Here is a 15,637-nt window from a genome sequence, read left to right on the forward strand (position 1 = left end):
TCAGAACTGAATATTATCTGTTAATACTTGAAATATCAATGGGACCTCAGCTCAGCTAAAGAAATCTGTAGATATCTGAACCAATAAGGGAATATATGTTTATCTGTATATGCACGTTCTTCAGCATCATATGATAGTTTTGTATTACTGAGATTTCCAAAGCTCACTCTGTTACTCACATTTTCAGGTTAAAAGAATCGTACCAGTGTATCTATCGACATCAGTAAGGAAGATCTTCCGGTGTTGCTTGCAGAGTATGGTACCTGTGATTAGAGGGCATGTAATTGTATTTTGTTTTATATACGAGTCGGAAAATTTGTTTTATTTCGAATATTGATAACTTTTATTTTGTACTCATAAATGATTTTATGAGTTTACAAGTTTTAAGAAAAGTTTTAAAATTTCCGTTATTTTTACAGTGGGTCGCTTCGGTGGCCCTAATGTGACAACCCATATCAGATCAGGTTACCCGTATCGGTTTGGGGGTTATAGGATGCGCTTCGACTGGCTCTAAATTTCTAGTATCCTCGACAACAGACCCAACATTCAACAGTTCCACCATTATTTCATCACCATCAGAAATTGGATTTCGGGGATCTCTGCCAACTGCCTTAGCAATACCTAGATTTTCAATGCTCACATTTGAAGTAGTTGCATGCATGGCTAAGGTAGCTGACGTAGTGGGGCCATTTGCTTTAAATGTTAACTTTTGGTAACTTTGAGGGGGCTTGGTTTTTCCAATAGCGTGATTTTCTCTCATGCCATGTAAGACTTGCCTCGTTAATTAAATATTCACCTTGCTAATAGGGAGCATAATCCTGAGCATTCAATTCAGATTGATTTGGTTCCTTCCCATTAGAGATATCCATTAATGGAGAGAATTTGGATCCCCCATTATTTTTCCCAAGATTAAGCACTTTCCCGTTATCTTCCCCTTGTTGCCTAAAATTTCTCCTCGATTTACACCACTGGGAAACCATCCATGGACCGAAATCTGATGGTACGACTTCATCAGTGGCTGCCGGAGAAACATCCTTACCAGCCGTTTCACCACCTTCCCTCCAGTGTTGTTAGTCGGTGCATCGTCCACCTGAACTGCTTCTTTACTCCAAGGAGCATAGATGAATGAACAATCCTTGTGGCCAAACATTCCACACTTAAAACAAATCAGCGGTATTCCTTCATATTCAATCTGGTACCATCGACCATCCACCTCAATCTTCAGCACTAGAGGTTTCCCAAAATCCATTTCCAAACACACTCACGCGAATCGTCTAAAGTTCAATGAGTAAACAGTTACATGTTTTATTATTAAAATAAGCCACATCAGCACCCTATTACTGAGTAGACGGTCCAATGACCGAAAAAGTTCAATGTCTAAAGTTCAGTGAGTAAATTAAAAAAATTGAAAGTATAGTGAGTAAAATAGGAGAGAGAATAAAATTCATTGAGACAACGTGTAATTTACTCAAAAACGTAAAAACTATCATATCAAGACACATCGTCTTCTTCGTTAAACATTTATCGACATATAATCGAAGTGAAAAAGTAATTTACTCAAAATCGTAAAAACTATCATATCAAGACACATCGTCTTCTTCGTTAAACATTTATCGACATATAATTGAAGTGAAAAAATATAACGTTAGTAGGGGTGAGCAAAACTCGACTCAACTAAAAAAGTCTATTTATTTTTTTAATTTTGAGTTGTTCGAGTCAACTCAAATTATCGATTTGGTTTTTTAGTTCAAGTCGAGTTGAAATTTAAAAATTTTGAGTTATCCGAAAAACCAAAAATTTAGTCCAGTATTTTGACAATTTTGCAATTTTGTCTTTGATTTCCTTATTATTTCAATTTCTTCTTCATTTTAAGTCCAATTTTTTTACCAAATTTGAACCTTAACCATTTTAGAACACCAGTATCTTCAATTCCCCTTTTTATTACAATTTTTTTTTTCAATTTAGTCCATTAACTTTACATGAATTTCTTATTTCTTCAATTCATCTTTCATTTTAAGTTCATTTTGATCAATGTTTAACCCCATATTCTTCTACCAGTACATAATACCTATACAACTCCAATTCCTATTTTTAATTAAGAATTTACTCTTTTTCAATTTAAACCCTTAACTTTACATTTTATTCAATTTGGTCTTTTAATTATAATTTTTACAAATTCTTTCTTTTCATCAATCCCTTCACTTATTTATACTCCTATCAATACTTTATTCTTAAAATATATTATTTGAAAAACAATACTATAAATATATTTTATAATTTTAGGTTGTATTTGATTTATTAAATAACATTGCAATCTGAAAAGGAATATGAAGAAATATATATATATATATATATCTTATATGGTTAGAGAAAGTCGATAAATTGAAATCAATTCGTACCATAATGCTATAAATAATTATGATTTAATTTGTATAGAAACTCAAAAAATCAACTTGACTCGAAAAAAATTCAAATAAAGTTTGAGTCATAAAATATGACTCATTAACTCAAATAATTTGAATTTTTTGACCCGAATCGACTCGATCGACTGCTCACCGCTAAGAGTTAGTGACCAATTATGCAGAAAAAATACTATTGTGACCAAAATGGGAGAGAGATAATAGTAAGATGACCAATGGTGTAGTCTATCATTTTTTACCTGCTTTATTTCTTTGGTTTATAACAAAAAGAGTAAATCCCTTAATCCAGAACTCAGCTTTCTTCTCACTCCTTTTTTGGTCACTCAGTTTGAGTGATGAATTAAGTAATTTACCCTAAAAATGCACTTTTCGTGAAACTGGGGAGAATTCAGTAGCCAATAAAAAGAACAAAAGAGAGGGAAATCAAAGTATCAAATACTGTAAACATTGTGTTTTCTCGAAAGAGCCAAAGCAAATGGAGGCATCAAATTCTGCTCCAAGGAGAGAAGAAGAAGAAGAAGAAGAACAAGACCAACTCGAAAAAGACCGTTTTGTCCCTTCGCATCACCCTTCCGCACCGCCGGATGAGGTTGCTAATCAACAGCTATGATTTCACTTCGCTCATCTTTTTTGTGTTCTAAATTTGAATAAGCTTATTTTTTTTATTTAATTTAATTTTGAAAATATGCCTGTAATTTTGAAGCTAAGATTTCCCCCCTTTTGTTTAGTTATTTGATATTTCCACAGCAGTTGATCCGAGTTACGTAATTTCATTGATAAGGAAACTTCTTCCAGTTGAACCGAGAAGCGGTGGTAATACTGAAATTCGGGGATCAAATTGTATTGATGAAGTTGTAAATTCGTCAAATGATAGTTGTGAAAGCAGGGAGGTTGTTGATGATTCTACGAAATCTGATTTTCGAGGGGAAGGCGATGGGGATTTGCGCGATGGGGGAACTGCTCATTTATCAGCAGGGGAAGAGGTTTGGGAGGAATGCGGTTGTGTTCTTTGGGATCTTGCTGCAAACCAAACTCATTCCGAGCTTATGGTACTATTAATATGCCTTTATTGTCTTATAAGTAATCGTACACATTAATTAATTGTTGATGATTTCAGGAGATTAGTCATATAAAAGTGAAGTATAAAGATTAGGTGGCTGAAAACCATAGATTAGGACAGATTATTTACTGAAAATAATAGGGGAACATGTTGTTCGACTGCAATGCAGTAGTTTTTAGTTTTACTCATTGTATTATTTGCTATAGGCTCACTCAGTGATATCTATGCAGGTGCAAAACTTTGTACTTGATGTTCTTTTAGCAAACCTTATGGTTACCCAATCTGTTCGTGTAACTGTAAGTTACAAATTCTCTCCCTTTTTTTAATTTCCTATTGTGATTATTTAGTCGGTCACTAGGTGGTTCTTAGAGACTTTGATGTATCATGCTTGAGGTTTATTATACATCCTTCTTTCTTTGTATCAGGAGATTTGTCTTGGAATCTTGGGAAATTTAGCTTGCCATGAAGTTCCCATGAAGCATATAGTTTCTACAAATGGATTAATTTCTGTGATGGTAAATCAGTTATTTTTAGATGACACCCAATGTCTATGTGAAGCTTTCCGGTAAATATCTTGTTAATCATATATTATGTTTACATACTGAACATTAGAATTTGTTGTGTTTGCTATGCTGTCCAGACCTTTGTGCCTATGTTTTATAGATTCTGGAGGCCATGGTTATTCAACACTGTTGTTATGGCGCTCTTTGTTTTATATAACTACTTAACTATATGCTCAGTCACAAGAATTTACGTCAGAAGACATTAAAATTTACTCTTCCACATATTCAAATTTCCCTTTTCTGGTCAATTTTCTCTGTAAAGTAATTAGCATATTAAATGCCTAGAGAAGGATACAAGATTATTTAAGTGTTTGTCTAAAATGAAAGTACCACATCCTTCAGGCAGTATTGTCAGGGACTTAAGGCACACTCTAGGTACTAGAACCCATATATTGCTTGCAAGATGCTGAAAAGGCATTTGTCTGATGAAGTAAGCTGCAATATGTGTGGGTGTCTCTGTGTATATATGTAAAATAAGTTTAAAACATATAGTTACGGTAATAAACTAGAAGTAATGGTTCCTTATATCTACAAGACATGCAAAAACTCTAGTTTTCATTTGTTGGCCACTATGCATGATTTATGATCCATGTCTGTTGTTGAGCACTCATATAGAGAATTAGAGAATTTGATGTTCTCTTTTTAGTAGTAAGGGCATGATATGAAAAAAAGTTAAAAGTAACCGAAATTAAAAAGAATTTCAGTCAGATGGGTTTTTTATGTCTATTGTCTAAAAAAGAATGTGCCTGGGTACACTGCATGATCAAATGTGCCATACCCGGAAAGGTTTGAGTCACTCTCATTGTTTGGCACCAAGGCACAGCGCCTAGGTGCATGCCTTGACAACACTGCCTACAAGTACATGCAGGATAAGGATTTTGGAGACTTAAGAATTTGTACTGCTGAAAAATGGATGGTCGAAATGAATGGAAACTACGATGCTTGTGAAACTGATTCATCAGGAACTAAATAATGCCTTTTAGATTTTAGATGAAGTAATAGATTTAACTATACACCTTCTGAATTTCACCTTCTTGTGTGTTGGGGCCTTGATAGCACGGTTTCTTCTTATATGTTGCTTCATTTCAATTTTTGTATTATACGTTTCATCGTTTCCTCATTCCTGTCAAATTATTACTCCTGCCTGAATCCAATTGACATAATGTAATATGTTCTTCAGTTGCTCATCTTAATCACATGCATGTCTAGTTATTTAGCTATTACTGTTTTGGTTCTGTGCCTCTCTTATGGACCATACTCTGCGGCAGGCTGTTAAGTTATGGTCTCCAAGGTCGTGAATGCATAAAATGGGCAGAGGCATTGCAGCCTGACCACATTTTAAGCCGCATTCTATGGATCATGGAAAATACATTAAATCCTCAGCTTATTGAAAAGGTGATGCCAACATCTACAATTTGTCTTATGTAGAGTTCCAGTAACTCTTTAGAACTTGCACATGTACAGGGGACATGTCAATACCGTTAACATTATGGCTGGTTTCAAAAAGCTGGTTTGAGATTTTGAAGAATTCTTTTCTGTAGCAACCATGAGTGACTAATATATATGTTTCATAGTTTTCATTCAGTAAAGGGTGGATATATGAGGATGTTAAAGTACATACTTGCTAGAGAATAGTTGGATTTACTGTATGCTCATAAAAGAGAACATTGAATTATTGGATATTTTTGATCTTGTTGCTGCTTAATTTAGCAGCTCGTGGAGTCATTAATAATGCCCTTATGGTTGACAATGAAGAGGGTCAAGTTTGCTAAGCATATCTACTATGACACATTTATATACCATTTCCGGATTTGTTACTTCTTTTTATGTTTTTTTGGTGATGGAATCTAAAGAAGGCTTTTCTAACAGAGTGTTGGACTACTATTATCAATGTTAGAAAGTCAGAATGAAGTTGAGCATACTCTTCTCTCACGTTTGATGAAACTTGGTTTAGCTAGTATACTAGTGAATCTTTTAGCTTTTGAGATGAGCAAACTGAAGAATGACAAAATGCCTGACAGGTACAATTCTATCTTATCTGCATCGAAAGGGTTGAAATTTAGTTTGGAATGACACTTGTTTTGGACTATTTACAAGCGTTTCTTATTTCTGTTTTTTTCTCCCATGTTCCATGTGTTTTTATATTTCTAGTTTTTAAAACTACACATCCAGTTGAAAAGTTTTGGGGAGGCTGATTTGATGAGCATATATCCCCCCCCCCCCCACAAAACACCCCATAAAGCTGATCTTGCACTGGTTTGATTTCTACTGTCACACAAGCCTCGGCAAAGAGCAGTTTTAACATGATCACAGTCAAATTGACATATCTATAATGTTCTGGCTAGTAGTCGTGTGACACTAAACTGAATAAACAAACTCCTAGATACCACATGGCTGAGATTTGCCAAAAACTTATTATGTGCTTGAAGTTTTCATTCTTCTAGTAATGTGATTGAGCTGTAGAAAATATTTTTCCTCTTGTTTGGAATTTTGTTTGCTTGTGACTTTATGATGGAATAGAAAATGTTATTGAATGTAAGGCAACATTGAATCTGGAATTATATGGTGGCAAACTTTCAAGTCTGGTGGCTTCTTTTATTTTTTGAGAAGTTGCCTAATGGCTTCAAATGCATTAAAATGGGATAGAAAATTTTCTTCTTCGGATGTAATAGTTATATTTGATAACAAGTTGACTACCTACAAAAACTGTTTTTTAGTTGTTAGATAATGGAATGCTAAATCCCTTGATGTTTGGTTTTCTTTCAATATCAGGTACCCTGTTCTTGATGTTATTCTTCGTGCACTTGAAGCCCTCTGCGTTATAGATGTATATTCTCTGGAAATCTGCTCAAATAAAGATTTTTTCCAACTAGTCTGTGATTTGATTAAATTCCCTGATAAAGTTGAGGTAATTTGCAGCACTTCTAGAACCGTAAAAACTGATTTATGATTTACACTTTGGACTTGTAAATTATTGTTTTTGTTGTTCTCTTTCTGGGTGCTTGAAGATTAATTTCTTAAATTGCATCTGGGAATTAGAGTCTATATTCATTCCTGTTAATTTCCACTGACCTCTTGCTTGAGCATCGTGAAATAAACTGCAATAGAAAGCCTGCATCAGGTGAGCTTTTTTGTATTATTGAATTTAACATTCTTACTTTTCCAAGTTTAAGGAATGTTAATCTTTCTTCGTGGTGAAAGATTCTGTATCATGTGACGAACATCATTTTCTGGCTGGAGTTTTACATATTTACAATTCTTGGATGATAACACTCGCTCTTAATTTGTCTTTCAGATCTCCACCTCTTGTGTGACTGCAGTAGTTTTAATTGCAAATATTGTGTCTGATGTACCTGATCTAGCTTCAAACATATCACAGGGTATATTGTTCATATTTATTATCTACAGAAGCTTCTCTTTATCTATGAATTATGAAAATGATCTGGACTGTTAACAAATTTGTATTGACAACTTGGGGCTACCCAGATTTCCCTTTCTTGCAAGGACTGCTCGATATTTTCCCATTTACTTCTGATGATTCTGGAGCACGATGTGCACTATGGAGCATTATTGCAAGGTTACTAGTTCGAGTTCGAGAGGATGAAATGAGTACTTCTAGTCTACGTCAAATTGTATTTATTCTATTGAGCAAATCTGATGCGATAGAAGATGATCTTTTTGATCACCAATTTGATGAGAACAAGGGTTTTGAGAGCGTGGCCACCTCTGGCAGAAAACTGGATGCCCGAACTCTAGCTGTATCCTTTGGTTTGACTTTCAAACAACAAAGCTGTTAATTCCATGAAAGAAACATCAGAGAATTGGCAACTTATTGTGTTCATATATTAGATTTATATTCTTGCAATATCTTTGGTTCCCTTGACCTTTGCAACAGCTTAGAAGGATAACCTGCATCCTAAACAAGTGGAATGCTTTAAAGGATTCTTTCGAGAAGGATATGATTGAGGAACACGCTACTGATGAAAAAATCTGTAGATTGTTGGGTATCTGTCACAAACACACTGTGTAAGCACCCCATCCTTTCTGCAATTTTTTCTTGTATTTTGATATGCTTGAGTAATAGTCTGGCTATATAATTCCATTTATCAGTGTAGACATTTTCATAATCAGGTAGCTGTGCCTAGTGAGACACTGACACCTGATTTGGCGCATTGTTATTGCTGCTTGCACTTTCTTTTTGCTTTTGCGAACCTGGTTATGTCACGTTACTGACCACGCATGTAATATTTTCATGTTGCAGATCTGATACTTCTTAATAATCATTCTTGGGGAAACCGAACTTGCAAGTCCATGAATCATTCATTTAACTTGCGCAGGAAGAGGTGAATTGTAACAGAATAGTTGAGTTGTCCTTTCTTATCTTTCGAACCAATTAACTGATGCTTTATGAGGTACAGAACCATTAAACCTCATAATATATTTACACTATATATTCCTAAAATTAATAGTCGAGAAGGAAATCTGGTATTTTAGTGTCCTACTGGGCCAAATAAAAGAAATATGATTTCATTTATTGTGTGACGGAATTAGATTATTACATAGTAATTAGAACTTATGAGACAAATGGAAATTCACAGGTTCTAATTACAACCCGTTCGTTTTCCATTCATGATTCAAGTAATAAAAACAGATGAAAATGACAACATAGGAACATTAAAGTTGAACCAAACCTTTTATGACATAAGCAACATTGTTTTTTTTTCATTAGAAAATGAGAGAAATTCCACTGGTCAACAAGTCATCAGCTAAAATCTTGTTTGCAGCCTCCGATGGATGAAATCCATCCCAAAAGACATATTCTGATGCATTTGCACAGGTTCCAATGGATTTGGGATTGCACAATATTGATGTTTCCAGTAATCCCGTTCCACAACAAGCTTTTCTTGCTTCAGCAAAACCTGTTCAATCATCGCTTAATTATCAGTGCCTTGTCTAGAAAACTTTAGATTCAAATAAAGTAGAAAAAATAAGTACTAAAGAAACGATGTTGTACCATTGTCAGACGGCTTAGTGACAAGGTTGTAGAGAGGTTGGTAGATGTCAAAGACAACCAATTTAAGATCGGAAAACTTTTTCTGTAGCTTTTGAGATGTTGCATTGAGTTTGTTATTGAAATAAACTGCATTGCTATTTAACTTAGCCACACACTCGTTGCTATCTTCCCCGAACACCGTTATGGCTGCTGGCAAGCATCCCAACGGTGGCAACGTTGACACTCCAATTTTCCTTGCTCCTAGCTCATATAGGTTCTGTCACAAAACTTTTGAAATTAAACCAACTTGTATACTTACCAAATAAAAGCATATCCTGAGGCTTTTTATTTTTTTAGCTTTCTTTTCTTCTGTGTCAATTGTTTTCAAACACTTTTCGTATAATGCATGCAACTATGGAAGTGTTCAGGGTTAGATTATTTCGGATTTTCATGTTTTGAGAACTTTTACATAACAGATTTTAGCTTTTGATCGAGGAGAAAGTAAGAGAAACCTGCATGAAGTTGGCGCAGGATTCGATGAGAATATCTGAGAATTGGTCTGGTGTATAGAACTTGTATAATAGAGGATTAATGTAGTAGTTCTGAAGAAAATCACTACTTCCTGAACTGATAAGGTAGATTCCATCCGATATAATTGAAGAAGCATTAGATTTCCCTGCAATGGCCACCAGTTTATTCTGATACACCTTGTAGTTCTCTAGTTGCTTACTCAATGACAGTGTATGCTGCAAAAAAAAGAAAAAAAAGAAAAAAGCAAAGGATAGATATCAAAAGTCTATAAAAAAAACAATAACAGATCTTTGTTTCATGTTTGCCTACATATAAATTTGATGTAGTCTCATAATAACCAGAAGAAGCTGATGCAAAATTGGCTCCAATCAACAGGTTATTTCTTTTAGCCTCTTCACTGAGATAAGCTGGTGGGTAAGCAGTGAAGCCAATGTTCTCAGCTGTGCTTAAAAACAATAAAACAAAAGCCATTTAGAGGATGAAAGAAGTATAAAAATAAGAGACATTCAAAGTTGTTTTATGGGATAGCAAAACCAGTGAAATCTGAGGCTAATTTTCCATTGCAGAATCTTCCGGTTGGTTTGTGATTCACAAAATCCCTCCCATACGGAGGAAAGTCTGCTTTTATTATAGTTTTGAGGACGTTGTTGTTTCCCGCATCGACAACCGAGTCCCCGAATATGAACATGGCAGGAACAAGGGGCTGTCCACTAGCCACCGAGACCACAAACCCAAATAGAATAAAGAGAGCCATGAAAGAGCTCGAAACCTTCATTTCCATAGTCTGTTTGAGAGCGCTTGGAAATGGTAATTATGGATTTTTGAAATGGGATGAAGTTCAATATATATACACTTTGTTGCTTCAATATTTTATGATTGGAATTTGTATTAAAGAAGAATGTTTAGTTACTCTAAATCCTAATCACAAGTATTTTTATTACTTTTTTTTCTATTGCAGGTGAGTTTAACATGTGCTAGTCTTGGAATAATTTGAGCTAGGATTCGCTGAGATTATTAGTTAAGTCTTGGCATTCAAAATAACCAAAGAAATGGGCATTAGTTCCAAATAAATCCCCGTGGCGTGTCTTGAGGAGGTACATTTTTTGGCTGTCTTAACTTCTGCTACACCCTTTTCCATCTTTTTTGCCCAAAATTCACAGCTAAAATAATGGACCTTGCATTTACGAACATGTAAAGCCTAAATCTTCAGTAACCGACCTTTTGTTTTTACCTTATTTTGTATTGGTGTGCCCTCTCATTTACTCATATCTGGCAGTTCCCCAATCACTTTCAAATACACTCTCTCTTATTAGGAGACCTGCAGGAAATGCAAAACAGCCCGCCCCCACTGTTTTTCACAACGCCCATCTTTCCCTTATTATTAGGGCTGAATATTCGATCGAGTTGAGTTGAATAATAATTTTTGGAGTTATTCGAGCTTATGAATCTTATTTTATAACTCAAATTTCATTTGAAAAATTTTCAAGTCTAGTTGTTTGAGTTTCTGTTTAAATTTAACTGTTAGTGTTTATGTTATGGTAATAATTGATTATAGTTTAAATACCATTTTATAACTATATACGATATACATATATTGTTGAACCTATATTTTGATATAAAAATTAAGAGAAAAATATTTTTGGACTTGATTGAATTTGTTCAAAGGTTTTAAAAGTAATTTAAAGTCTATAAAATAAGAATTTGAACACAAAATACTTTTCTGGGTAAGTAGTACCAATATTATTCTTACAGTATCAATATTGTATGAATAGTATTGATATTGTTCTTGTAGTACTGATGCCAAAGGTAAGAGAGATATCGATATTTCTATGGTAGTATCGATATTACCTATTGATTTAAAAGTTCTTCAAATTCCACAATACTCTAGGAGTATTGATATTGCAAATTCCTACTATCAATGTTGGTCTAGCCCAACGGTCATTAACAACTATATTTTTAAATATAACAAAGGAAATATTAATACTCCAAAAGGTAGTATCATTACTCCTTGTAGTAGGTAGTTTTATTTTATAAAAAATTAAGTTCCCAATGATTCCAAAATATCCCTAACAACTAGAAATAGCTACAAGCTCATTCCAACTTTTAAAAACAAGTCAAGGAAGGTTACAACACCTATCCAAGCATAAAGATCAAGAGAGAAACCCTTCCACTTTTTATTTTCTTTTTCTCTTGTACATAAGCGTTTGGGCTTATTGCAAATCTTTTAATTATTTTCTTGTGAGCTTAATTCTCGTAAACACCTACCTTGTGAGGTTTTATTGTTTACATTTCTTATCCTTTGTAAAAGGGGTGGTTCTATCTTAGCCTTTGAAAATATATGGATTTGTAAAAGTTACTCTTGAGCCTAGGAAAATAAATAACAAATTAATGAATATGTTAGAAATTTTGCGGAGCTAAGGTAGTGGATGTAAACTTTGGTTGATAAATTCAAATAATTTTAAATTTTTGTGCAAAAATTTCTATCATTTTTATTTACACACCCAAAATTTTCAAAAGGTTTCACTCCCTCTTGGCACTTTTTCTATTAATTTTTAGAGCCTAAAAAAATCCTAACAATTAGTATCATAGTTAGTTTAACTCATAAGAAGGTTTAATAACTTTGAGATGATCCTTGAAGAGCTCTATCAATTTCGACTCAATTGTGAAGATGACTTTGACCTCCGTTGGTACTACCTTGAGTATTCTCACTCTATCACAAGGTCTCCCTACTTCAATGGTCTCAACTACTCCTATTAGAATAATATAATCATGTTCATTCAAGTCACCGAACTTTCGGGTTTGGGATGTCTTTACTGATGGTTCTCCTACCCTTTCAAGGAGTAAGTCAAAATGAACAAGTGAAGATAGGAAGCTTAGATCATAATGAACAAATGAAGATAAGAAGCATGTCCAACTCAATGCCAAAACAATAACCATCTTTTGTGCTATTGGCTCGAACGAATATCGTAAACTATCTTTTTTGCATGCTAAGGATATTTATGACTAGTTGAAGGTGACACGAAGAGATTAACTAAGTGAAGAAGTCTAAGATTGATATTCTCACTCTCAACTATGAGAACTTCAAGATGAAAAGTTCGATGAAACATAAAGATGTTCTTCGATTGATTCACTTACATCATCAATGAGTTTAAATTTTTTGAAAAGTTTATCCCAACGAAGTAGTGAGAAAGACACTCTATTTCTTACGAATGTCATGAGATGCTCACTCTTGATGAACTTATTGGATTATTGCTCACCCATGAGATAAGACTCCAAAGAAAACCAAAAGAGAAAGAGAATGACATGAATATGAGAGTAAGAATCGCCTTCAAGTCCATCAATGAGAGTAATCAAGATTCAAGTGAAGAGATGAATGATGAAGAAGAGATTGTCAAACTCTTCAAAAGATTCAAGCGATTCATGACTTCCAAAGAAAAATATGAGAAATATGAATCGAGTAAAAACAAGGGTTTTTGGCTTTTTTAATGTCAAAGAAAGAGACATGTCAAGTATGTTTGTCCTCTCTTAAATAAGAATAGATCAAGAAAAAAATAAGAACTTTGTGGCTGCTTGGAGTGATGAGGACAATTTAGTGATAAAGATAGAGTAACAAATCTTTGCCTCATGACCATTGTTGAGTTAATCGATTGACGGAATCGGCCAAGAGGGGGTGAATTGGCAATAAAAATTTTGGTGGAAGCTTTTGCAGAAAATTGAAAGAAATTGCACAGCGATTTAGAGTGGTTCGACTTTATCAACCAAAGTCTACGTCCACTACCTTAGCTATCCACACTAAGGATTTTCCAACAAATTCACTAATTTGTTATTTCTTTTGAGGCCAAAGAGATAACCTTACAACTCCCTCAAGAATATACCCCAATTATTGAGAACACTCTTTTCTTAAAGAGAAATACAAATTTGCAAACTTACAAGAAAAACCTCACAAGGCAAATATGTTTGCACAATTCTAGAACAAAGAAAGAACACTCAAGAATAAATACAATTGGGCACAATAAGTGTTCTTGAAAGCAAAATGAATATTGAATGAAAAATGGGCTTGAAATGCTCAAAACTTGAGGTTTGATGCTTTCTCTTTGATTCTCTCTTGATTCTAATTGCTTGATGTTTCTTGTTATTGATCAATGGCTTCTAAACTTGCTTAAATACACTTGAATTACTTCTGAACGTTGGGGATGATTAGAGAAAATAATATAGCCGTTTTAGTGTGAAAACAATTAATAAAACAGTTTGGAGCGTGGGGGGAATCGGTACCCCCTATGGGGAATCGGTTCCCTAAGTGTAAAATTCAAATATTTCGACCGTTATACAAGGGGGGAATCGGTACCCCCTGGGGGGGAATCGGTTCCCTCCGAGCATTCTAGATTTCTCGGAGCCAAACCATTCAGGGGGAATCGATACCCCCTTGGGGGGGGGGGAATCGGTTCCCTCTGAGCAATCTGGAATTTTTGGCTTTGAAATGGTTCGAAATACTTTGTAAAATTATTTTGAAATTGTTTTAAGATTAAAACTTAATTTTACACTTGAGTAAGGATTAAAAATGATCTTTGAAAGATTTGGAGTAATGTTTTGATATTCGAATAATTCTATCGAATATACTTAGAAAATCATTTGGAAAATCTTAAAATTCATTTAACTTAATTTGTTATATCGAAATATCAAAATGTTTTCAACAACCATTCAAGAATATTCAAATGTATCTTCTAATTCTAGTGAATTAATTCTTATTCTTTTAATGAGCTACAAATATCTATGATAGATTATAATTGGGATTTGAGATTATGAATTCCAAATATAAGAAATTGATTTCTAAATTCAAAAATGAAAATGATTTTGTTTTAAAAGTTAAATTGAATTTTGAAAAACATAATAATTTTTTTAAAAAAATTTAGATCTTGCTAAAGTGAAAATTGAAGTTTTTGAAAAAAGAAAATCTTGATTTAAAGGTTAAGCTTGAAAGCTTATCAAAGAAAAATAAATCATTTGAAAATTAATTCATCTAGATTAATAATGGAGAAATGCTTACATTGTCATTATCATGATCATAATGTACATACTTATTCTATTACAAATATATTTTTTCAAAAAGTAGAAAAGTATAGGTTTCTAAGGTAACTAGAGATATTAGTACTAATCTTAAGAATCCAAAGCTAATTGAGTACCAAAATTCAAATGAATGTCTCTTGAGGGTGTGTTAGAACAATGAAGAGAAATGTCAAGTCATTTGAAGACTCTAGTCACACAAAAGAATGATGAGTAACCTCTAAACTTAATATTTATTGATTTTATATATTGGTTGCCTATTTAGTTTTATACATGTATGAGTATTAAATGAATGATTACATGGTGTTTGTTATCTCATGTATTTTGAAAATATATTATGATGAACATTGTTTTAAGTTAAATGATTTTCATTAATATTTTGTTCATCATAATGATTTTTGGTCATATTATTATTTTTTCATTTTTAATATAATTTTACAATATCTTGACCTTAATTTGAATGTTTGTGTATGTGCTTTCACTTACAAATGATATCTCTATGATATTTGATATCTATTTTTAAATGGATAATATTTTATTGTGTTTTATGCATACAAATTATAATATTGCATTTCTTGATATCACACAAAGTGTGTTAAACTTGAATTTATTGAATTTCATATGTTATTAACGTGTTTTCTCTTTTATTTGATTAAAATTCAATATTCTTTGAAGTTTCAAGGGTTTTGCGCTCAAACCTTTCGTGGAATGCTTTTATTCTTTTATTGAGTTGGAATTTTGATTTTTTTTAAATAAATTTTATGTTAAAATTTTAATTTACTCTCTATTGTTATTTTGAATTAATAAAGTGAATTATTTTTATATAATAAAAAGGGGAAGAAGTTTGACTTGAAAAAAATCAATTTCGAAAAGAAAAAGGGAGAGATTAAATAATTTTCTAAATATTTTTTCTTTTTCAAGAAATGTTTTATTATGGGAGAATTTTTTTTAAAACTATTTTTCAAAGGTTTTGTTATATTGAAAAGGAAGACTGCTGAACATATAACAA

General features: G+C 33.2%; 2 protein-coding genes across 3 annotated transcripts; one reads left to right on the forward strand and one right to left on the reverse strand.

The window, feature by feature from the left end:
- The first annotated feature begins 2,866 nt into the window (after positions 1–2,866).
- Positions 2,867–8,544, forward strand: LOC120184429 (protein SAAL1-like). Of its 2 annotated transcripts, XM_039188901.1 has the most exons (11): positions 2,867–3,009; positions 3,149–3,469; positions 3,711–3,776; positions 3,906–4,045; positions 5,312–5,438; positions 5,913–6,064; positions 6,816–6,951; positions 7,339–7,423; positions 7,530–7,801; positions 7,939–8,069; positions 8,305–8,544. In XM_039188901.1, exons 1-11 carry the CDS (start codon positions 2,896–2,898, stop codon positions 8,318–8,320), a joined length of 1,560 nt encoding a protein of 519 aa, XP_039044832.1. In that variant the 5' UTR covers positions 2,867–2,895; the 3' UTR covers positions 8,321–8,544. The 2 variants fall into 2 exon arrangements, with proteins under 2 accessions (XP_039044832.1, XP_039044833.1); XM_039188902.1 differs by lacking the exon at positions 8,305–8,544 and having other exon boundaries at positions 7,939–8,073.
- A 10-nt stretch (positions 8,545–8,554) lies between these two features.
- LOC120184431 (GDSL esterase/lipase At5g22810-like) lies at positions 8,555–10,373 on the reverse strand. The gene is made up of 5 exons (XM_039188903.1): positions 10,102–10,373; positions 9,877–10,007; positions 9,549–9,782; positions 9,058–9,313; positions 8,555–8,962 (listed from the first exon to the last, which is right to left on the reverse strand). The coding sequence occupies exons 1-5, from the start codon at positions 10,346–10,348 to the stop codon at positions 8,769–8,771; spliced, it is 1,062 nt and encodes a 353-aa protein (XP_039044834.1). The 5' UTR covers positions 10,349–10,373; the 3' UTR covers positions 8,555–8,768.
- Between the last annotated feature and the right edge of the window lie 5,264 nt (positions 10,374–15,637).

The sequence above is a fragment of the Hibiscus syriacus genome, unplaced genomic scaffold (genome assembly GCF_006381635.1).
Source record: "Hibiscus syriacus cultivar Baekdansim isolate YM2019G1 unplaced genomic scaffold, ASM638163v2 tig00112889_pilon, whole genome shotgun sequence".
NCBI lineage: Eukaryota > Viridiplantae > Streptophyta > Magnoliopsida > Malvales > Malvaceae > Hibiscus > Hibiscus syriacus.